Genomic DNA, 22,865 nt, shown 5'->3' on the forward strand with positions numbered 1-22,865 from the left:
ACATATCCATGGATAGCTAGGATAACTCATATCCCACATATCCATTCTGTATTATGTCCGTACTATTCCCACGGTCACGTGACTTGTAACATAGTTCTTCCGTTCCTGAGTGAATCCCTGTTGTTCCCGTGATCCTGCAGGACAAATGTCCTGTCCTAGCGGCTCGACGCCCAAGTGGGTCGGTTAGCTGTTATCCTTGCATAACGGGTCGTAACACTACTGTCGGATAGCTGACCGTAACATCTCTATAGTACTATTAATATAGAAGTATATTAAACCCTCTTATAGAGTGAATATATATACTTAGTACTTTAATATTAACGCTAGTATAACTAATAAGGCTAGTACTAATAATAGTAGTAACTTAAGTTTATTAGTATTAATAATATTATTATTAACTCTAAAGTTACTAACTAAATTAATACTTAAAGTAATGTTATTACTAACTAAGTATTATTTTAGTAAAATATCTTAATAACTAGGATCAAAAGAAATAATTAAAAAAGTATAGTTTTAGGTTATAGTATAGTTTTAAAAAGGACATTTTTTAGTAATAAAACGAGGAAAATATAGCTTTTATTGAACTAGCTAGAAACCGCCTTTTTTACGTAGAAACCCTGTTTTTCGCCCCCTATGTGAGTAGGGGGAGTTTTGCGCTTAACGTGGCTGACTAACGCCCCTGGGTATCTTATCTCGCAGCATCTTGTATGTCCGGCCAGATTGCGCGTTCAAAGTGGGCACGCACGCATTGAAGAAGACCATGACTCGCTCGATGTTCGAACCGACTCAATTTAATTAGAAATACGGAGACACGCAAAGTCAATTCAAGACGCCAATTGAACTCAAGACATTGGGTGTTTTGTAACTCAAAAGACATCGACAACCGCTGATGTTAAGGTATCTTCATCTTTGACAAAATTGGACTCTTCCAACCCTCAACTCCCCCACCATTGAGGCAACCGCGACAACCAGCTCACACGCGTCTGCTGTTGTCTTCGACCATGGCAACATGCGAAACATCCTTCTCCTCCTCTTGCATCTTCTCATGGAGCCTCTCTTGCACGTCGTGGCGAACTTTCTCCTCCTCGGTGGGATAGGCGCGCTTGAACATGCTCCAGAGAGAATGCTGGAACAAATCATCCATGGACTCGATACTGCGACCCTTCATCTCCGGCAAGCAGAAGAAAACAAATACCGCACCGATGTAGGTCATAACAGCGAAGAAAAGGAAGGTGCCGTAACCCATTGTCCGCAGCATGTGGGGCGTAGCAGAGGTAATGCCGTAGTTTACGATCCAGTTCGTGAATAGACAGCAAGACATGCAGAACGATCGGATACGGGCCGGGAAGATTTCAGCACTAGACACAGTGTTAGAAGAAAATCATGTCTTGTACGCCTTGCGCTGGATCACTTACGCAGTCAGATACGGCGCGACAGAGTGTCCAAATGACCAGCCGAAAGCATAAAGGTAGATCCTTTGATCTTTGTTAGCCCGAACTCGGGTATCATTGAGGGAGACCAGGTATGCTTACATGATAATACCGACAATTCCGCCAGGGGTCGTGCCACTTCCTGCCTTCACATCAGAGAAGCGGATGAAAAGCCCAATGTAGAGCATAGCCGTGGCCTGGATGGTGGCACCGATGATGAGAGGGAGACGTCGGCCGACGCGATCAACGATGACGGTGACGTAGACGATAGTAGTGGCTAACTTGACAACTCCATATACACCGGTCGTGAGGAGAGAACTGGAGCCCTTGGGGACGCCGATCATGGCGAAGATCTGAGGAGCGAAATAGTTGAGCGAGTCGGTACCGGTCAGCTTGTGGAAGAGGAACAACATGATGGCGAGGAAGAGACGGCGACGGTTGCTAGCGTTCGTTCCGATATCCTTCATGACAACAAGGTAGTTCGTTCCTAGACGAGTTAGCAAATCGAAGGCATTAACTCCTCGTGGCACCTTGGCAATTACCCTTGGCGGTTACTTGCTCTGCTTCGACCTGAGCAGTGATCTCCATGTACTCTTGTCTAACATAAGGGTGCTCTGCAGGCAAGCCTCGAAGTTTGCAGAGGTTCTTCAGACCCCTCTCATCTTTGCCTTTCGCGATAAGAGCTCGGGGTGTTTCGACGACAACTGCGAGTTGTGAGGTTAGCTAATGTCGTACTCGAAGTCATTGGTTGGATTGATACTTACACCAGATCAAGACGAAGAGGAAGAATCCGGGGATGAGCTGGATACCAAGAGCCAACTGCCAAGCTTTGTTGTTGTTGGGATCTTGGTTAGGCCAAAGGCTAACGGCATAGTTGACCCAGAAGGCAATCGCAAGAGCAAGGATAATCATCAAGTTGTAGGAAGTGGTAAGAGAGCCTCGAATCGACTTGGGAGAGTTTTCAGCGAGGTATTGAGGGGCCAACTGGAACAAAGAGTCAGCACACCACCAAGAGTGAATGTCAGTCTCCAGTGTTTCTCACCATCGAAGTTGCACCGATGGCGACACCGGCCAACAACCGGCCAGCATAGAGGACGTCTAGGTTGGGCACCTCTTGCATCGAGCAACCAATCAAGAAAAGACCGGCCATAGAAGTCACAGCCTTCTTACGACCGAGATAGTCGGAGAGAGGAGCTGCCAGCAGGGCTCCTGCAGTACCTCCAGCAGCAACTGTTTGATGTTAGGTTTTCATTATCACACGTCGCACTTGTACATCCTGTATACTTACGCATCGCTGCGATATTGCCCTCTGTTCTCAGTGTTAGATACTAGAAGCCATCTCCGAGTTCACATCTGCAGCTTACCTCGCTTGTCGGCTTCCTCTGTATTGATGGTATCAAAACCGAACGCCTTCCGGAAGGAAGGAAACGTCATGATGCCTCCGATGTTACCCTGGTCGAAGCCATAGGAGCAACCGGCAAACGCAATCGTGATGCCCAAAAGGAGTAGTTTCGAGTTGAAAATCTCCCGAGGGTCTTTCTTCCACTCGGGAGAGGCGAAAAGTGAGCCTCCGCCGCCCATGTTCGTAATCGATTCTATCAAATCTTTGGGAGATTGTTGTCGGAGAGGTTAGACGTTGCTTGCGACGGAAAGTCTAACGAACGGTTTCCGGTGTCGTAGAATGAGTTAAAGACAGACTTCGACTGTATCATATATCCGTACTGCCTGAGTCAATGGTTTGCAACGCAACTACCACCCCACGGGGAGAGGGGGCCCCCAGGAGACCAAGAGCCGAACTACCCCGCGTAATCCACAGCGTTTCCTCGAGCCACAACTGCATGGGGAACCATGGGGATCAGCCAATGCAACAGAGTCGGCGAGAAGACCGGTGTCACCAGAACGATCGTCCAGTTGAAAGGCCGCGAATTGCAATGGTTTGATGATCTGGCCAAGTGACCTACCAACAGTCCCACCATCCCCAGATTCGATATCAGGGGGTTTCCGCAACCCCAGGTTTCGTGGGGGCTAGGCAAAATTAGGAAACTCGGCGACTTGTCCTAGACTTCAACCTTCGCCCGTGTGCACACGGCAGCTAAAAGTCGTGGCGCTCCCGGGACATGAAATAGCGGGGCCGGAGTTTCGGCCGGTGGGATCCTGAGTCGCGAGGATTGATGGAAGCGGGGAATGCCTGACGCGGGGCAGGATAGTCACAACTGCTTGGCGAACAGCATCTTGGGGAAATACATAGAAGCGACCGCGTTCGGCCAGGGTGCACTATTGTTGCCGCTGATACAGCAAAGATATCAACAGCAAACGGCATCTAGCCCAAATCAACATTGGAGCTGTATTGACCAAACATTGGCCCACGTTCCTCCACGCTGGTTTCTGTCTGGCACTCTGTCTTCAAACATGTCGTCTTCAACCTTGCATACGGCCGCTATCCCTGCGGTAACGGTCCAGGTGCACGCCTCCAACCTTCTCCAACTACCCGACAAGACTTTGCTGTGCACCTGGTTCGGCGGCTCGCAGGAGGGTCTGCCGGACATTAGCATCTGGCTGTCTCGGCAGGAGCCCGGCTCCGACACCTGGTCAAGCCCACAGAAGATCTCCTCAGACACCAATCGCAGTTGCCAGAACCCCGTTCTCTTCAGAGCTCCAAAGACAGGCGCCATCTGGTTGTTCCACACCTCGCAGGATGCAGGTAACCAAGATGGCTGCTACATCATGTCTCGTACGTCGAGCGATAATGGCGTTACATGGTCAGAGGCACGGAAACCCCTGAAGGGTGTCACTGGTGCATTCGTTCGCCAACCACTATTAGTCCTGGTCGATGGGACTTGGATTCTGCCTGTGTTCCATTGTCGGTCAACGCCGGGACAAAGGTGGATCGGCAACAACGACATTTCAGCCGTCTTCTACTCTCGAGATGACGGTGAGACATGGACTGAAAGTGTTGTCCCTGACAGCGTTGGCGCGGTGCACATGAACCCAATTATCCCGAGCAAGGAGGCCTCAGACTACGTTGCCTTCTACCGCAGCCGTTGGGCAGACAACGTCTACCGATCCACCTCGTCCGACGGTCTCAACTGGACGGCTCCAAAGCCAACGTCCCTGCCAAACCCCAACAGCGGAATCTGCGCCGCTCGTCTGCCATCAGGAAACCTGGCTATTGTGTTCAACCGTTCTGCGGCGGAAGTGGGGATGGCCAAGAGGGAAGGCTTGTACGACGACATCACCCCTGAAGACGACAAGCGCCCCAATCAAGCGGCGGTCAACGGGAAGACGGCTATCTGGGGAACTCCTCGCAAGACCTTGACTGTTGGAATCTCAAGTGATGAGGGTCTGACGTGGAAGGAGAGAGTTCTTGAGGAAGGTGACGGCTTTTGTATGACTAATAACTCGATAGAGAAGACTAACCGGGAGCTAAGCTACCCGAGCATCTTTGTGGATGCAGAAGAGTCTGTGGTGCATGTGGCCTTCACGTTCCATCGCCAACATATCAAGTATGTTAGGATCAAGGACATCGAGAAATGGGTTGAGCAAGCATAGATCGACGCCAACCAACATTGAATACCCCTAGAATATCATTTCTTTCAAAACCTGCGCCGTGGACAAAGCATCAGAAATTCATTGATTGATACCTAGTAATTCTCCTAAACAGGCCTTTGAAACATTTTTAAATCAGGACGTTCCTCAGCTCACACGGAAAAGGGTGTTGGCGACTCGAAGGGAGCTTGCACCTGACTGGAAGCCCGTGACGTCTCTTCCTGTGGGCCTGTTGTTGTTCTACTTATTGGCAACATCGTCCCTGCCGCTTTCATCGTTGCTCCTATTGTCGTCTTCTGTCTCAGTATAGCATGAGGTCTATTCCAGTGCATAAGAAATACGGAAGAATAACAAGCCATGTCGACTAATCAGTAGTTCATGTATCTTTATGGCAGTTATTTACTCCATGACCTTTGCTTCTCGGTCGTTTCCAGAACACCCAATGTCTCCAAAGCCCACTTCTTTGTGGCGTCGCCAAGAGGCAGATACGGCCTCCTCATTTCCCACGACGACTCTTTATCAATACCAATATCACGTCCAAGGAAGTGCCAAGCACCATACTTTGTCAACGCAATGCCCTTTTTGCAAGCCCATTCTGCGTTTGCGACATCAAATTGCAGCTTTTGGGCCTCCTCAAGCTTTCCGGCCGCCCACAGATCATACACAGCAGACGTCGAGCCTGGGAAGATGTTGCCCATGCCAGTAACACAGCCACTGCCCCTAGACTGCAGAGTTGGAAGAAGGTAATCACTGCTACCACCAAAGACACCAAATTGCTCATGGGCAAACTTGCTCGTCAACCTCACAACCTTGCCGACATTTCCGCATGTCAGCTTGACTGCTACAATATTTGGGTGCGACGCGAGAGCGGTCAGTTGATCGGAGTCGAGATCCACACCCGACGTCACACCAGGGAAGTTGTAGATGACGATCGGGATGGGAGAGTTGTCAGCGACGTCGCGGTAGTATCCGAGAATCGCGTCGCTGGAGAGTGCCTTTGCCCAGTAACTCGGCGGCAGCAGCAGACCGAAGTTAGCGCCCGCGCTCGCGGCATCCCTGGCGTTCAGGATGGACTCGCGTGTTGACTGCGCTGAAATGCCGGCAACGATGGGGTAGTCTGGCTTTCCAAGGTCTTTTACTGCGCGAGCGGCGGTCTCGACGATGGCTTTGCGCTCGTCGGCTGTGAGGAGAACGAGCTCGCCGTTGGTGCCGAGATAGACGAGGCCATGCATGCCTGCGCGCACCAGGGCCTGGCACTGCTTGTACATGGCATCATGGTCGACAGGCTGCAGAGTGTCGCCGGCTTTGTAGATCGTGACGACAGGGGTGTAAACCCCCCGGGGAAGGGGCTTTGACTTGGAGGCGATGTTACTGGAAGGCATGATGGAAATGTCGAATTACTCAGATAATACAGACAGAGGCTTGTGATTTTGGCTGAGGATGTCACTCAGCGTTGTCAAAATCTTATCGTTTAAAGGTGAATCTTGGAATTAGTTTGCAGATTGAGCCTGGAAAACAACCCCTCATAATAGTGAGACTCCAACTCCGATGCTGCGGAGACAGATGCGGAGAAGCACTCGGCCAAGCAAAACGACGGACTGTTGCCGGATTGTCGACCGATTTCGCAATCAGGTTGGCAGCCAAACTACGAACTCGGGACATCTCTCGTCCAGTGACATTGTGCCTAATTGCTGATACGTAAGAAACAGAACAACTCGTTACGTGGGAAGTAGGAATCACGCACATCCGGGGCTGGTCCGGGACACTTGTGTGACGGCCCACATCGGCGAGAAAGCCGAACCATGGGGAATGGGCGGTGCGGAGTCGACAGGGATGCACCGCGGCGCTCGGCCATGACGGGGATGTCGCGATTTGTGAGGCAATCCGAACTGGCGGTTTTGCGAAAGCGCGGTCTGGAGTTGATGGGGCTTGGCAGGCGGTGGCGACTTGTCAAAATTGCTTTTCCATCATTCCGACAAGCAATATGTTTGCTCTGTCTCGACTTCGAGTGAAGTAGACGTGAGAGCTGAGGGGACTGGAGGAACATCATTTGACCACCGTGTTGTGATATCCGACCACCACCTTGAGACACCCGGTTCCCCCCAAACACGAAACACGATGGCGACGAAGGCACAGGAGAGCAACGTGATCAGCCTCACTGATCTCAGCAAACACAACTCCAAGACGGACTGCTGGATAGCTGTTCATTCCAAGGTTTGGGACATCACTGATTTCATCAGCGAGCATCCTGGAGGCCCTTCAGGTAAGTTTTCTGCCTTATCTGTTCCGGGTCATTCGTCTCACCGCTATGATGCTTTCCAGTCCTTCTTAAATGCGCTGGCTCGAATGCCACAAAGATCTTCGACAGTGTTCACGCACCTGATATTCTCGAAGAGCTTCCAGAAGAGAAGTTCATTGGCGTTTTGAAGGATGCCACTCCAGACGTTCCGGCTGCAGCATCACAGCCAGAAGGCCAGAATGGAGTAGCTACAGCTCCGGCGGAGGTTGCGCAAACACCTGGCTCGGCGCAAGAAGAGGACGTTGTCCCACCTCTGGAGACGATCCTCAGCGCCCCGGACCTCACAGCCGTTGCGTCTAAGGCTTTGACGCCCAAGACATGGGCTTTCTACTCTTCTGCCGCAACGGACCTGATAACACATACAAAGAACAAGGAGCTCACGAGGAGAATCATGATAAGGCCGAGGATTCTGAGAAATGTTTCCCATGTCGACTTCAAAACCAACATTCTTGGCTTCGAAAGCTCGGCTCCATTCTTTATCTCGCCAGCAGCCATGGCCAAGCTAGTGCATCCAGATGGCGAGCTCGCTCTGAGTCGTGGTGCAGCAAACGAGGGCATCATCCAGATCGTAAGTAGTAATTTTCTTTGCACATAATGCATGGTTACTAACCCGGATTCTAGATCTCAAGTAACGCCTCATACACTCTAAAGTCAATCGTTAACGCGGCTCCACCGAACCAACCATTCTTCTTCCAGCTCTACATCAATGCAGAGCGCCACAAAACAATTGAGATTCTGAGGTCTGCCAAGGCACTCGGAATCAAGGCTATCTTCGTAACAGTCGACGCACCTGTACCTGGAAAGAGAGAGGCCGACGAGCGAGCTGCTCAGGCAGGAACAATCCGGTCAGCAATCAGCAATGCTGAAAGCAGCAAGGATAAGAAGGGCAGTGGACTGGGACGTCTCATGGCTCAGTATATCGACAAGTCTATCACATGGGAGGACCTGACCTGGATCCGGGAGGCGAGTGGAGTGCCAATCGTGCTCAAGGGTGTGCAAACTGCGGATGATGTTCGCCTGGCCGTCGAGTACGGGGTCGATGGTGTTCTTTTGAGCAATCACGGAGGTCGTTCACTCGATGGGTAAGTTTCATTCGCACTTGCTTGTTGCGAGTGATGTGAGAAGCAGCTTGCGCTAACGAACGTCATATACAGCGCGCAAGCATCGATCCTCGTCCTTCTCGAGCTTAGAGAGCAGTGCCCCGAGGTCTTCGATAAACTCGAAGTATACATAGACGGAGGGTTCGAGCGTGGCTCAGACATCCTGAAAGCAATCGCATTGGGAGCAACTGCTGTTGGCGTTGGTCGGCCGTTCCTGTACTCCCTGGTTTATGGCCAAGAAGGAGTCGAACACCTGGCGCAGAGTAAGTCGAATGTTCTCCATACAAGCCAGGCTTATTTCCAAGCTGACTCAAATGTTACATCCAGTCCTGAAAGACGAGATCGAGACGTCAATGCGACTTTGTGGTATCACGAGCTTGAGCCAGGCATCGCCGGCAATGGTGAACACTCTGGATGTGGATTACATGGTCATGTCAGAGGCGCAATCGCGACAGAAGAGACCTCTCAGGAAGCCGCGGTCGAAGCTGTAAACACAGAAGACACAGAAGATTCTGTAAATAATATCTCTTATCATACCCATTTAACTGAGAATTCATATCAAAACCAAATTTTCCACTGATGATCCTTGACTGCAGTAGTTCGGTTTGAATAGACTCACACGTAGAATACGTCATAGTTATAATTTAATTTATGGCTATGACTGAGACTTCCCTGACAAAACATGGTCACATCTATTGATTCCTGACACCGAGCAACACATATAATTTGCTTTGTCATCTCACATCCATTAAACCATGTATCTACTAAGATAAGTACCTAGATATAGACAGCTAGGTAATACCCCAGTTTACTTCTTCAACGTCTTAGCAAAGGCTTCCACGGCTTCCAAGATGGGTCCATCCGGCTCCAGACCTAGACTGTAAGCCCTGGTAACATCATAGCGGGCCGGCCACGTGTCTACGATCGCCAGAATAGCAGGATCTTTCTTCTCCTCAATCAAAGTCAAAGCATCCTTTCCACCAACCTTCTCCACAGCATCCAGAATTTCCTGTACAGTGACAGTGATGCCAGGCAGGTTCACAACCCTGGAATCGCCAAACTTCTCCGCTGCAACATCCTTGACCTTGATAAGGTTCTTGACCACAGTAGCGGGACTGCAGACCCAAACCTCGAGGTCGCGGCTAACAGGCAGGACGTTCTTGATGCCCTTCAGCGTCTCGCGGACAATGCCGGAGGCGAAACTTGAGGCCGCCGCTGAAGGAGCGCCGGGTCTGACTGTGACGGTTGGAAGTCGAACAATGCGACCATCGATCAGACCGCGGCGAGAGAAGTCCTCCACGAGAAGCTCAATCATAAGCTTCTGAGTGCCGTACGAGGTTTTGGGCTTGGGCACGATCTCGCTTTCGCTGACGGGCTGGCGGGGGCCGTAGACGGCGCAGGAGCTGGTGAAGACCACCGTGGTGCCGGGATAGTTTTTGCGGAGGTGGTCGAGGACGGCCCGGACCGAGTCAAAGTTAACGGTGTATCCAAGCTCGAGATTGGCTTCGGCGCCCCCTGACATCAGCCCGTGCAGGAGGTAGACGGCAGCAAACTTCTTGGAGAAGAGGGAGGCCACCGCCGCGGGGTCGGTGAGGTCGGCCTTGAGGGAGTTGATTCTCCCGCTCTCCCCTGCTACATCGGCTGGTACTGGGGGCTGAATGACATCGGTGATTGTGAGCTGGTGGGAGGGATTGGCCTTGACGAGAGCGGAGACTAGCTCCTGGCCAACGAAGCCAGCAGCGCCGGTAATGAGGATCTCGGTTGACATCTTAGACTGGTTTTTGAAGATTTTGATGATGCAAACAGAAACTTGGTCTCGATTAACTGTGAGGCTTCTATGATGGAGAGCCACGATCTTCACCCCTCATTGCCCCTCCCCCTCATCAATTACTTTTAATCGTCCGATTTCGCTATGGTCCCACGGGAAACACTTGATTACGTTTTCGGGGTATCTCCTCATTCCCGCTGCAACTCGCTACGAAGTAGCCGAGCGTATCCGACGACATGCGGCAACGGAAATGCGCACCAACAAGCTGCCGTGTCGTCGTTCGGACAGGTTTCCGGCGCAGGATGCCCAATTTGGACATCGGCGAGAATGCCGACACGACTGGAGACTCGCGGCAATCCTCCGGATGGGTACTTCCCCGCACTGCGTGGGGCTTTAGTAAAGCAGGGGTTTGGGAGATTTTGGGCGGAGGAGTTGAGGCCGAGAATAGCGAGCGCGTGAGGGATGACGTGATGGGTGATAAAACAAAACCTCTCGATTGCTCGTCTGTAATCAGACGTGAGTGATACTTTGAGCTGGGCAAGCTTGAATGATCTAAGCATATTCTTGATACTCGACAAAGTTTAGGTCAAAGCAAACAGATAAGCAACATGGAATACGTGAGGTGAGCTCCCAAACTCTGGAACCACAAACTTGACCCCTCACTTGTTTTCCCCTGGGTTTTCACCTGCAGTTGTTGAATGAAATATTGAATCGTTATGTGGCCGGGGCTGGGCTTGGAGAACTCGTTGCATTGGTGCTAACAGTCACCTGTGGACAGGCTTGGGAACAGTGGCCTGAAGGTCTCCAAGATCATCCTCGGATGTATGGCCTTCGGCACCTCTCAATGGGAAGGCTCACCATGGGTCCTCGATGAGGCAGAAGGTCTGGAGTTGCTCAAGGCAGCTTACGATAACGGTATCAACACATGGGACACTGCCGACACCTACTCAAACGGTCATTCTGAGCTTGTAATCGGAAAGGCTCTCAAGAAGTTTAACATCCCTCGACAAAAGGTGGTCATCTTGTCCAAGATCTTCAACCCAGTAATGGACGACAACTCGAGGCCCGCGAGCGTCAACGATGGTCCTCTAGTCAACCAGATGGGACTCAGCAGGAAACACGTGTTCCACGCGGTTGATAAGTGCCTGGAGCGCCTCGGCACCGACTACATTGGTACGTCATCCTGCCATTCCAGGACGAAACCGAGGCTAACTGTGGCAGATGTTCTTCAGATTCACCGTCTTGACCGCGAAACCCCGCCCGAAGAGATCATGCGAGCCCTCCACGAAGTCGTTCAGTCCGGTAAAGTCCGTTACATCGGAGCGTCCTCCATGTACACATGGGAGTTCGCCCGTCTGCAGTACATCGCGAAGTCCAACGGCTGGACCGAGTTCATTTCAATGCAGCCGTTTTACAACCTGCTCTACCGCGAGGAGGAGCGCGAGATGTTGCCATTCTGCCAAGCGACCGGAGTGGGTGTCATTCCTTGGTCTCCGATCGCGCGCGGTATGCTCGCGAAGCCACTGGCAAAGGACAATGCGGACAGCACTTCGCTACGTGCACAGACGGACAAGAAGACACAGGCATGGTTTGCTGATGCAAACTTGGATATTGTAAGCCGCGTGGAGGAGGTTGCGAAGAGGAGGGGCGTCAGCATGGCACTCGTGTCTACCGCGTGGGTGCTCCAGCAGGGCTGCTACCCAATCGTTGGGTTGAATTCCGAGAAGCGGATTAAGGAGACGGTAGAAGCGCTGAAGTTCAAGTTGACGGAAGAAGAGTGTAAATACTTGGAGTCCGAGTACAAGGCCAGGGCCATTCAGGGCATGTAATTATAATTCAGTTGGCTGTTCTCCAAATATGCAATCTATGATACAAATTCACGCTCTCCTGGGTATCAATTTACCGAACCCCCTCAACCCTGGGTATTCATGTGTTGGGTCTTGACATCTGACACTCAACATTGGTGAAGTCTTGAGCCGGCAAGGTGGAACTTTCGGGGTTCAACGATGACAAGTCGAAGTTGAACACTGGCGATAAGCCAAAACTCATGTCATAGTCAAAGAAAAATTCTCCCTCAGAGCCGATGAATGTCCCGTCAATGCTCGGTGGCATTAGCTGTGGGTCGATTGTACCATTGACGCCGTTGGATGCAGGCAGTGCGTCGTGTAAGTGAGCCAATGAACCATTTTGGCTACGCTTCAACGTTGCCGCCATCCGCTCGAGACCTGGCGCCATGAGATTTGCAAGGTGCCATTTACCAGCTGGCAAAGACCGGAAATGTCTCACGAGACTTGTGGTCAAGTCCCAGACGCGGTCAGGCTCTATCAGATCCCCACCATACTTCACGGCCACCTTGATGAGAAACATGCATGCGAAGGCAGTCATGCAGTGAAGATACGAAGGCATGCCTATCACGCCAGCAGCAACATCCGGATCAGTCAAGATAAAGTTGATGGTTGAAGTTGCGACGGAGATGGCTGTTGCTGCGCAGTCAAGGAAGTGGTACGGTATTGGGTTGTCTCCGGACAGCCCACGAAAGATGTGTGAGTAGAGATGGAGTTTTGCAAAGTGGAAATGCAACTTGGCACCTTTTCGTGGAAAGCGGCCAATGTTTTCTGACTCTTCTGTGAAAAGGATTAGCCCGTGTAATTTGTAGCTTGAGAACGCTTTCTTACCTGGCAACGTTTCAGACCAATGCTTTAACCAATGGTCAAGTTCCTTGTTAAATTGCGTGATCTGATGGACGTAGGATCTCGGCGTCGGTTGCCCCTTGTCTGGACCGAACAATTCTCGAATGCTGCCTATTATTCCTAGGAGCGCCACCTGACTGGCAAGACGTTTGTCCTGCTCGTTCGATACTGGGGACGCTAGAAAGTTCTCCCACTGTTGCATCGACGAGTCTTCTTGGACAATTGCTGGCCTCCCGTACAACGTAGCCAGGTGCTGGTCGCAAACATTGAGGATATACCACAGTCTTGCTCCATCAGCAGCTTCTTCACTCTTCTCCTCGATGGCGCGAGTATAACTGTTGTGCAGGTTGCATTCGGCTGCTCGTCGGATGGCGTAGCCTGACAACATCCATGACACATCGCTGAGCCAGTACGAAGCAACACACATGGCCCGAAGATAGTCTCGGTCTACGCGACGGTCAAACATTGATCTTTCCGTCAGGCGACGGAACTCTGAGCTGCATACACCATAGATCCCGTTTGCTTGTGGATCATGTAGAGCGGCGACGGTCAGAGTTGCGGCGGTGAGGATTGAACTCCTTCGTCGTAATTCATCGAGCTGCTGATACTTGCACCCTACCCCGTACATGAAAGGGTCGAGCCGATCGCGGTAGAGACGGAAAAGCCGTTCGGCATCGTCGAGCCGGATAGCACCGCGGGCAATGAAGTCATCAAGGGCAGGACTTGAGTGTCCCTCAGGAGCATCCGGAGATCTTAGGGCTCGTAGTTTGGTGAGGGCGTATAGTGAGTGGATCGGTACGTGAGGGAGATTCTCGTCTTCGGGAGAGATCTTGGGGGAGTTGTCGCAAGAAGGGCCATGGTTATCCTGCCCCGATACACCAAGACGGTAGCCATTGCCATTGGTGGTTGATGCTGGTCGGCCGTTTTGTGAAGGAGAGTCTGTTGAGTTTCTCAAAGTTGTGCTCTGAAGCGCAGCAGGTTCTGATGCCCCAACCTTCTTGGCGATCTCTTTGAGTGTGGCATGGAGACTTTCGATGTCTTGCAGGACAGTCTCGTTGTATCTATGTTGGATGTCAGTGAGAGGGTCACCTCGAAGCTGTCGATCAGAATAGTCATTACTGTGTCTTCTCATCAATGATGCTCTGTAAGTTCTTGCCAAGAACGCAACCCAGATTGCGTTCGGAGCACCGACGACATGGTGGACCGCTCTCATCCATCAAGCATTTGATCTGCGTGTGCACAGTCAGCAAGGGGTCTCTGGAGGTTAGAGCATAACAAACCTTGTGTTTGCGGCATGCTGCACAAGCCTTGATTTTCCGGGATATTTGCGGAAAAGATCCTTCCCCGTTGCCGGCAGTAAACAACTAAAACCCGGGGTCAGTCTTTCACTCTCGCGACACGTCAAGGGCGGAAAGTACCGTCATGAATTCCATGCCTTCATTGGCATCAGACCAGCTGCGTTTCGACATGACCTGTGATGGGCACTTCTCACGCAAGAAGGCGGCGACTTTGTCGATTCAAGGGTTCTAGACTGTAGTTGGAGTCGGTCGTGAGGAGTGGAAGAGGAGAAGTTCGGCTCCAAAACACACGCGTTGAGCGGCGCCGGGCGACTGGGTGGTCGGCACTTGTGTGGAGAAGGAGACAGGGGTGAGGGCCTCTCAACGTCAGGTGTTTCCCCGCGGCGGATTTGAAAGCAGTTGGAGATGATTGAAGGCGACGGAACGAACCCCGCTTCCCCGCATGACCCCCGCAAGTGGACAACATCGTGAAGGGGCTTCATTCTTTCCAGCTTATTACCAGATCCCGTTCAGGTATGATTAAGCGCCTGGGATCTCGAAGGTTTGGTTACCTTACGTCTTGAGGCAAGCACTATTGTATGACAAGAAATTCTGTACTACGCGTGAAGACATAGTAATGAATATTGATGGATTAGAACTAGTGTGTTTACACTCTTGTGGTGAGTTGTCAGTCTTTTCTACTATGGTGGCAGTCATATGCAAGACGAAAGAAGATAGATGTGTTGATAAGTCTCCTGATTCCAGAACGCTATCGGCCAAGCCTTGTTTGACTTACAATCCCATCTAACACCCCATACAAACATCAGTCACAGTCACAGTCATAGTCAAAGTCACGCACACACCATGGCCATCTCCATCCTGCTCGCAATCCTCAAAAGCTCTTTTCGGCCCCCGGCCGGAACTTCGTGGACCGCCGGAGATGACGTGGGTGGATACTACCGCAACTGGGGCTTCACCATCTACCGCACCGCTTACGGCCCGGCTACCGACGCGCAATGGCGCACCCTTCAGGACAAGATCCGGGCCCAGGCCGTTTCCGAGATAGACGGCTACGTTGAGGCCAGCGAGGAGGACGTCGCCGCCCAGCTCAAAACCCTCTTCGTCCTCGACGCCCGCTCCGACGTCGCCCTGCTCACGGACAAGACCATGGACGAGGTGCGCGAGATTTACAAGCAGGCAGCGGTGGCCAGTCGCAGCTCCGGCAACGGCTATGACAATGACAACAGCCAGTCGCTGCCCCTCATGCACGACGGCCCCAACCAGCGCGTGTTCCTCCTTGCTGACGCCGAGGTGCTAGAGGCCGTCGATCAAGACCCCTACTTCTGGATTAAGGGCGTCGACGCTGATTTCGCTGAGAGAGATTTGGCCAAGACGAACGGCGCCCCAGGGGCTCAGGGGACGGGTAGGGCAGCAGCCGGGGTGTGGTCTGGTTGGATGAAGATGACGACCCGCAGCATGGTCGATTTGTCTGCAGAAATGCTGGTGCGCGATTTGGCTAGCATCGCGCCTGGTGCGAGGGCCGCGGACGAGAGGCCTGTGTACAACGGCGAGCTGACCGGGTCGTCGCTGACGAGCAAGATGTCGAGCGGCAAATGAGGCGATGGAAGGGAGGGCCGCGAGGACCCTGAACATTGAGAGGCTTGGGGAAGATAAGTATGAATCACGGGATGGACTTAGATGGCTTTTCAGCATCATCAACATTTTCCTCTAGCCAACGAAGTCAAATTCAGAGGTGGGTAATAAATTACACAAAGGTTGAAGAAGCTCATGCTCATGGTGCCCGACCGAGCTATTGCGCCGCTTCGAAGCCTGGTCAACAGCCAGTATCTGTATGCAGTCTGTATGTGAACGACATCCCCTGACAACTTCAGTGAGGGCGGAGTAAGAGGCTTGCCTTCCAGCCGCAGCATCGGTCATGGAATTGCAAATGAGGTTACCGTCAAAGGTGTGTTCCACTGCAAACCTCTGTCAAAATTCATTCAGACACAGGAGAAGCCTCGGTGGTCGCTGATTAGAATTCGTGGAATTGTCCATTATTGCCGCCAATCAGGGTCGCTACCGGGTTTGCTACGTGTGTAAGTCGGAGGACATGGTCTTATGTCCGCTTCCTCAACCAGCCGTGCGGTCTTCACGCTTTCAGCGACAGCCGTGGCCTGGCCCAGCCTGGGTACTCGTTCGCGCCAAGTCTGGCCGCAGGCGGAGTAGACAGATTGCGATGCCATCATTTCAGCGCGACCCAGAGCTTTCCGTTTAGTCCTTTAGATAAGCAACTTATGCAGCTGATCCGAATAGTGAGGTTTCATACTGTGACAGATTCCACATGGAACGCGGTCAAGTCGTCGTGTTGGAATATTAAAGGGACGACACCGACGCCGGCAGCGGATACACGGCTAAGTCTTGCGGTAGTCGTTCCAACTACCGGACGGCAGAATTGCAACGGTCAGGGCGAGCATCAGTGGGGTAAGTTAATAGATCTCCTGCTGTAGATTCAGCATTGCTGATCGGGTCATTGACAAATACGCCGCATCCTGGGCTATCTCTGAATTCGGTGACATTTAAGCATGTATGGCCATGCTGCAGAAATCGGACGACGGCACATACCGAAGATCCAGCGTCGGTCGAACTCCCCGGCGTGATCTGCCGGACTTACCGCTCAGTGGCAGTTCTTGATACCGCCACTGACGATCGGCTGAACTTTTCGTTGGCCGAGCACACTTAGACGTCTGACACCTGTCCCAATCGGGAATGAAGCGTTCGAGCTACCCCTTTCGAACCGCCGTCCTTCGTATATCGCATTCGATACGAGCTCGCATAAAGAGCCCCAGATTCACCCAATCTTATTTGACTGTCTTGCGTGATCCATTCCGACAGCGCCCTTCGCAATATTGTTTCTATGAGTATCCTAGGATGGAAACGCCTAGCGCTGCTATTTGCAAGAAAACCTCCCGTCGGAACCACACAAAATCACGCAGTGGCTGTTCGGATTGCAAACGTCGCAGGGTAAAGGTATGTGTTGTCGAGTGGACGTTGCGCGATCATAGCATGGCTTAACTGAAAACCTCATAGTGCGATGAAACATGGCCTGCGTGTTCCCATTGCGCTCGACGCAAAGTCTCATGCAGTTTAACATATGCGAAACCCCTCTCCCCAGGAGGCTCTCTGTCGTCAGAGCTCAGGCACAGTCCCAATCGTCGACATGTCCGATCAGTTTTTGAGGCTATTTTGATGGTCAACCGCTCACCAAATTCAGACTACGGCGATGCCGTGATGTCCTACAACACACCCAAGTTCGACTTTTCACGTCTTTCTGATCCCACTTTCTCGTCACTTTCAAACAGTCGAGACCAGGAGTTGATGCATCATTTTTGCACCCTCACTGTACACTCAATGGCCACGCGGCCGGACGTTCTCCATATTTGGAGGACTGTAATTCCCCAGTCATGCTATGAAAATGACTTTGTTCTTCACGGCATCTTAGCCCTGTCTGCAGCGCACAAAGCGTATCTCCTTTCAGGCAATCGACAACTCTATCTCAACCTATCCGACTATCATTTCAATATTGGGTCAGAAACCTTCCGTTCCCAGCTTTCGGACGAGGATGAGCGCAAAAAGAATCAGAAACCTCTATTTCTGTTCGGTGGCGTTGTCATCATTCACATCCTGACATCAACTTTGCGTACGCACAATTCAGAAACGGAAGCCATCGAAAACCTAGTCAGGTTGGCAAGAGCTATCAAGGGGTTTCGTGTCATTATATTCTCATGCCTCTCATGGAGTGCCATGACCGACCTTGCTGCATTGGACTCTGGATCCCGGCCCTTCACGTCAAAGGAACTCGGTGAGATGTACGAGATGAACCTTCTCCCCATCGATCCATGCGCAATCGTTGACTGACCGTCAAATATGTAGGGAACTCTCAATACGGAACACAAACCTACCTTGTGACATCCTAGACGCTCTTGAGGATCTTCAAGCATGTCAAACAAAAGATGCTCCCCCTGGGCCAGAAAATCCCTATGAGAAGGCTACATTGGGCCTGAGAGACATCGTCAAGACCCTAGCAGCTTGCGGCGCATTCTCAGAGGCAGGCATCGTCCTACGCTGGCTGTATTTCCTTGATGCAGAAATTCTGGCAGACATCGAGACGCTCCAGCCGACAGCCTTATTGCTTGTAGCTCATTTCGCGGTGATTGTGGCATCCATGGAGAACACGGTATGGTATCTCAACGGCTGGGGTGAAGCAATTATCAGACAGGTGGATCAGCTATTGGAAGAGGACTCGAAGGAGAGAAGCGTGTTTGCATGGGCAAAACAGCAAATGCCACACATAATACCTTAGTTGACTCATTCAAGTGAGCCTCAGCGTACTGACATTGAATGTTTCTATTCTGCTTCAGAAATCAATTCTGCTCCATGAAGCAAACCTCGTATTGCCAACAAGCATTTGCCCTAATTTAGCGCCAAGCCAACAATTTCAACCAATTCGGCACCAGCCAGGTGAGTCTGAGACCGTTGTGGGCTTAGTCGGGGCTTAGCTTCGGGGCGAAGGGAAGTGAAAGACCCCGAAGCCCGAAACAAAACTTCTGCTCTTCGGGCGGATAACATTAACTATCCGGCCGGTAATGATAATAGGACATCAGTAGTAATAATGATGAAGACGGCGAAGACAATAATAAAAGCGATGATGATGATGATGATGATGATAATAATGAAAGGCTTCCTCTTCTGATATAGCTTAAAGCCAGTGTTTCGCCCGGTTAGCTGGGAGTATCCGCCCGGGTAGGAAAACCCCAGAACAAAAGCCAAACGAGGCACCCGAATCTAAGTGGAGGGCAATTTCGAATTGGAGAAGGAAGTGGATAAAGCATAGAGAAAGGTGGCCTTGCATTACGTCTGATATCAGGGGCAATCTTATAGGGTTATACGGAAATGATTTCCGAGCAAGCTCCAGCTTTTGTATATGAACTCAAGAGTACTTTCACATGATACAGCATCTCAATGAAAGAGCCAATTTGTTGCCCAAAATCTAGGGGAGGCGTCGTCACGTTTGTGGAAGTGATGGGTTGAATGATGACAACTGACAATCGCCGAAAGGAATAGTATAAGGTCCTTCGTATTTGCCTGAACTACAGACTCTGAGGCGAATCAATGGCGTCGTCGGTTTCCAATGGGAAGCTATGCCAAGCTCTCCCGACCAGATCTTTAGTAGGCCCCGCCCGCGGCCAGACCATCTCAACAATCCACAGGAAAATGCCTCCTACTTCTTCTATAGGATCCTTGTCACGTCGGTATATGTACTTGTCATCCTGGCCAGGGATCACAAAGTATTCTGCCCTATTGTCCGAGTTGACAAAGCGCCACGCAATCCATAGAAGACCGAGGAGTGAGCAATACTCTCCAAAAGCAGTCCCAGTGTCGTCTTTGTTACTCAACTTGATTTGGTCGTACCCCGTGACGTCAACTTGTAGAAGTTCGAGAGAAAGCGCGCCACTCCGCTGCTTGGCCGCTGTGATCACTTCGACGATTGAGCGCACCAATCGTGCATCGACTGCCGAGTTAATGACGGCGGTCTTCAGGGCGCCTGTTGAAAAGCCCGGGTCCTTATTTGCCGTCACTCGCCATATCTCCCTCTCGAACACGCCGTAGGCATAGTCTTCTACACCCATTGATTCCAGGGTCGCGCGACTAATCGGAGGTGGCCGAGCGACAAGTGTGATGGACAGGTCTCGCAGGCGCTTGAGCTTGCCCAGAGCTCGGTACGACGCCACCTCTGACGCATTTCCCTTGCGCCTGGGGATGCGCAAGGTAAGACACTCCACAAGCGGACTCCGTGCGGCGATTTCCAGAATATCCTTCTCTTGAAAGACGCGAGAGTTGTACGTTGCCAGATCCAATGTCCGTAGACAAGGGCCTAGAACAGAATCCAAAGCGATTTCAGAACTGAAGCCGCCTATTTTGAGTGTCACCAAGTGTGAGGATACTCTACGCAGGGCGTCCGCGACGACGTTCCAATACGAGCGGCGGTCGACATATGGTAACGCTATGTTCAAGTGCACCAGGGACGTGAGATTGCACTTTGCGAGCTCTTGAAGCGCTGGCACCTCCAACATCTTCAACTTGAGGACTCGTAAAACGGACATGTCGGTAGATTCCCTCCACACTTTGATCACTTCGTCTGACACGTAGAACCCTTGATCCATTTCGATGGATGTTAGAGACGCTAGCGATTGAGGAAGGTCGAGATGGCTGACAGCCTCCCAGGGCTCCGGAGGGAAAGACTGCGTGCTTTCGTCGGGTACGTCGGGTACGGGACGCAAGTGCACCCTTTTCAGATTAGGGGCCATTCTAGTCACATATCGCATCACAGCGGAGTTGTGTATGTTGTTTGGGTTTGGCTCTTCGTTGTTGTTAAATCGTCCGTAGTCTCCGTGGCTGTTTGCGTACGAGTATCTGATGCTGTGCAGGCATGGCGAGCTTGCCAGCCGTAGCTCGTGGTCAGTCTCTTCCGCGTCCAGAACGGCCGCAAGGCCGTGTCGGTCTTTGATGCTATGCAAGTGAAAATTGCGCAGGTGAAGCCTGCAACTGGGATGGTGCTCGTGCAAAGCGGCGAGCAGGCATGGCGGGAACTGATTAGGGCATGCGTAGAGAAGCTCTTTCAGTCTTGGAAGCCTCTCGATGAGTTTCGCGAGGGGTTTCCAGAACTCGTTAGGTACTTTGGCCATCGTGTACTCGTCCCAACCATAATCTACGCCGTTGTGGCCAGGGTCGTAAGATTCTTGAAGCCAGCCATCAATTCTAGTTTCGTCATCGACCCTTTCCGCGGGTGAGATTCGAGGCTTCCAACCGTCCCCCTTTGAGCGGGTAGAGCTAGCTGCCTTCGGGTGGACAAAGTCGGGGGCGGAACGACGCCCGCCACCACGAGTCGACGAACGTGAGCAAAATTATTGTCCCGGTCCAGGGATCTGTAGCACTGCGTGACATCCTGTTCCAAGTACCCGGGGTACTGGTCGAGACCGGTGACTGCGAACTTGACGGTTCTCGCCAAGATGGCACTGGCCACGGAGCGGTATTTTTTGTTGGTCAAGGAGAACTTGGCAAGACTCTTAACGAACCCACTTTCGTAAATGAACTCGCATATTGTAAGGAGCTCCTCTGTGGCGAGCGAATCGAGTGAGGCTTTTGGCGGTGGCATCTTGTCACCTTCAATGAGAGGTTGCTGTTTTGATGTGTTGCGTGCAGGTCCAGCTGGATCCATGTTGCTGAATGGGTCAAGCGTCGCGTCATGTTACATTTACGCGTTAAAGTGGTATCCGTTGGAGTATACACTTCTATCCAGAGGCTTCCTAGGTTATACATGCAATTAACGTTATTTCTTATCGCATCAAAACACTTAGAAGAATAAAAGATCATCGACAGAACCACTTTATCTAGTCTGCGATCTTGTCAAGAGATGATGACGTAAATGTCCACTATTTTCAAGCCTAGATGCTGAATGAATATGCCACAGGGGATCAGCAATCAACTTCTGGTTTCCTCAGAATCTGCTTGGCCAGAGATCTTCTTTGACCATTTCTTTGAAAACAAGTGTCAATGTTTCCAAATACTCGAACTGCTGAATGACACTGGTTTGAAGGGTCTATGCATCACCACAATTTCTCCAAATGCCGTCTGTACGAGTTGTTCAACTTGCCTAAACCATCGATCAGTCACAGCAACTATCGACTCACTAAGGTACCTTAATGAGTCTTAAGTCTATATTCTGGTGTCATTCAGTAGTTGATTGAATAGTTCAGACGTGACCCTACGCATACGCATACGCTGCAGGTACACTGCAGCAATTGACAAGATGCCCTGGCCAAGTCACTGAAAATTGCTGTTGGGGTTCTCCATTCGCGGACTCGCCTCGCAAGGACTTGTTTTAGTTGAAGTCCTTGAGGCCCAAGAAGAGGATGTTCGTCGACTTTAGTAGTTGGAAGAGTAAGTGATCAGCATGTCTAGACTCAGCAGCGGTGTGCGAGGAAAACGTATAACGAGCCTAACTCCTCTCTCGGTCGGAAATGTCTTTCTCGAAATGCAATGCATAGCTTCGCCAGCCACAAAAGATCCAGGAAGAGTTATATTCCTCGAGAGCCGAGCGAAGGAATGCAGTTCATGTTGTATCGCGTGGGAATCCCGATTCTATGGTCAAGAACGCCATTTGGTTGTTTTATCGCCGTCGATGGAAGCCAGCTGGAAATTCAAAGTCAACGCCTTTTCATGCCTTTCATGAATCACGGTAGTAGTAGGACCAGCCTGAATCAATGATGCCATTGAGAAACGTAGCCAAGCCGGCGATCGGCTTCCCGAAGAGCTCAGCAATGTGATTATGGAACAAGAGTTCGGCAAGGAGCTCAACACCGAGTGTAGTCTTGATTGAGCTGAGCGCCACTGTGCTCGCGATTAGAACGACCAAGCAGTCTGTCTCGGTGTCGCGGGCCACGGGGGCTTGCTGTGCGATGACGGTGACAGCCGATCACGTAGGCGAAGGGGCCAGCCCAATTCACCCCTTCGGTGAGCCGTTGGGCAGAGATTCTGCTGCGATTGTGGCCAGAGGCTGCTGTGGAAGTCGCGCAATTCTTAGAGACAGAGCCTCCCTTCCAAACACGGAATCGAACATAGGGTGAATGACTCTGGCCTCGGGCCCACGACCAACCAGAGCACGCCGTTGAAAGATCTAAGACTGGGTTCAGGTGAG

General features: G+C 51.4%; 8 protein-coding genes across 8 annotated transcripts; 4 read left to right on the forward strand and 4 right to left on the reverse strand.

The window, feature by feature from the left end:
* Positions 1-973: 973 nt before the first annotated feature.
* COL26b_012774 (uncharacterized protein) lies at positions 974-3,011 on the reverse strand (the record flags this gene model as incomplete). Its single annotated transcript, XM_053185410.1, has 6 exons — positions 974-1,358; positions 1,533-1,917; positions 1,973-2,134; positions 2,195-2,414; positions 2,473-2,660; positions 2,795-3,011. 6 exons carry the CDS (start codon positions 3,009-3,011, stop codon positions 974-976), a joined length of 1,557 nt encoding a protein of 518 aa, XP_053030626.1.
* An 828-nt stretch (positions 3,012-3,839) lies between these two features.
* On the forward strand, positions 3,840-4,979 carry COL26b_012775 (uncharacterized protein; the record flags this gene model as incomplete). The annotated part of the gene is made up of 1 exon (XM_053185411.1): positions 3,840-4,979. The coding sequence occupies one exon, from the start codon at positions 3,840-3,842 to the stop codon at positions 4,977-4,979; it is 1,140 nt and encodes a 379-aa protein (XP_053030627.1).
* Positions 4,980-5,216: 237 nt separating this feature from the next.
* Positions 5,217-6,358, reverse strand: COL26b_012776 (uncharacterized protein; the record flags this gene model as incomplete). Its single annotated transcript, XM_053185412.1, has 2 exons — positions 5,217-5,272; positions 5,380-6,358. The coding sequence occupies 2 exons, from the start codon at positions 6,356-6,358 to the stop codon at positions 5,217-5,219; spliced, it is 1,035 nt and encodes a 344-aa protein (XP_053030628.1).
* A 736-nt stretch (positions 6,359-7,094) lies between these two features.
* Positions 7,095-8,866, forward strand: COL26b_012777 (uncharacterized protein; the record flags this gene model as incomplete). Its single annotated transcript, XM_053185413.1, has 5 exons — positions 7,095-7,239; positions 7,299-7,843; positions 7,897-8,357; positions 8,430-8,638; positions 8,703-8,866. 5 exons carry the CDS (start codon positions 7,095-7,097, stop codon positions 8,864-8,866), a joined length of 1,524 nt encoding a protein of 507 aa, XP_053030629.1.
* A 317-nt stretch (positions 8,867-9,183) lies between these two features.
* COL26b_012778 (uncharacterized protein) lies at positions 9,184-10,143 on the reverse strand (the record flags this gene model as incomplete). The annotated part of the gene is made up of 1 exon (XM_053185414.1): positions 9,184-10,143. One exon carries the CDS (start codon positions 10,141-10,143, stop codon positions 9,184-9,186), a length of 960 nt encoding a protein of 319 aa, XP_053030630.1.
* Positions 10,144-10,751: 608 nt separating this feature from the next.
* COL26b_012779 (uncharacterized protein) lies at positions 10,752-11,972 on the forward strand (the record flags this gene model as incomplete). Its single annotated transcript, XM_053185415.1, has 3 exons — positions 10,752-10,765; positions 10,922-11,316; positions 11,365-11,972. 3 exons carry the CDS (start codon positions 10,752-10,754, stop codon positions 11,970-11,972), a joined length of 1,017 nt encoding a protein of 338 aa, XP_053030631.1.
* Positions 11,973-14,974: 3,002 nt separating this feature from the next.
* On the forward strand, positions 14,975-15,727 carry COL26b_012780 (uncharacterized protein; the record flags this gene model as incomplete). The annotated part of the gene is made up of 1 exon (XM_053185416.1): positions 14,975-15,727. The coding sequence occupies one exon, from the start codon at positions 14,975-14,977 to the stop codon at positions 15,725-15,727; it is 753 nt and encodes a 250-aa protein (XP_053030632.1).
* Positions 15,728-19,257: 3,530 nt separating this feature from the next.
* Positions 19,258-21,386, reverse strand: COL26b_012781 (uncharacterized protein; the record flags this gene model as incomplete). Its single annotated transcript, XM_053185417.1, has 2 exons — positions 19,258-20,982; positions 21,063-21,386. The coding sequence occupies 2 exons, from the start codon at positions 21,384-21,386 to the stop codon at positions 19,258-19,260; spliced, it is 2,049 nt and encodes a 682-aa protein (XP_053030633.1).
* Positions 21,387-22,865: the final 1,479 nt, after the last annotated feature.

Source organism: Colletotrichum chrysophilum (genome assembly GCF_026319265.1).
Source record: "Colletotrichum chrysophilum strain AFK26 chromosome Unknown scaffold_190, whole genome shotgun sequence".
In the NCBI taxonomy this organism is placed as follows: domain Eukaryota; kingdom Fungi; phylum Ascomycota; class Sordariomycetes; order Glomerellales; family Glomerellaceae; genus Colletotrichum; species Colletotrichum chrysophilum.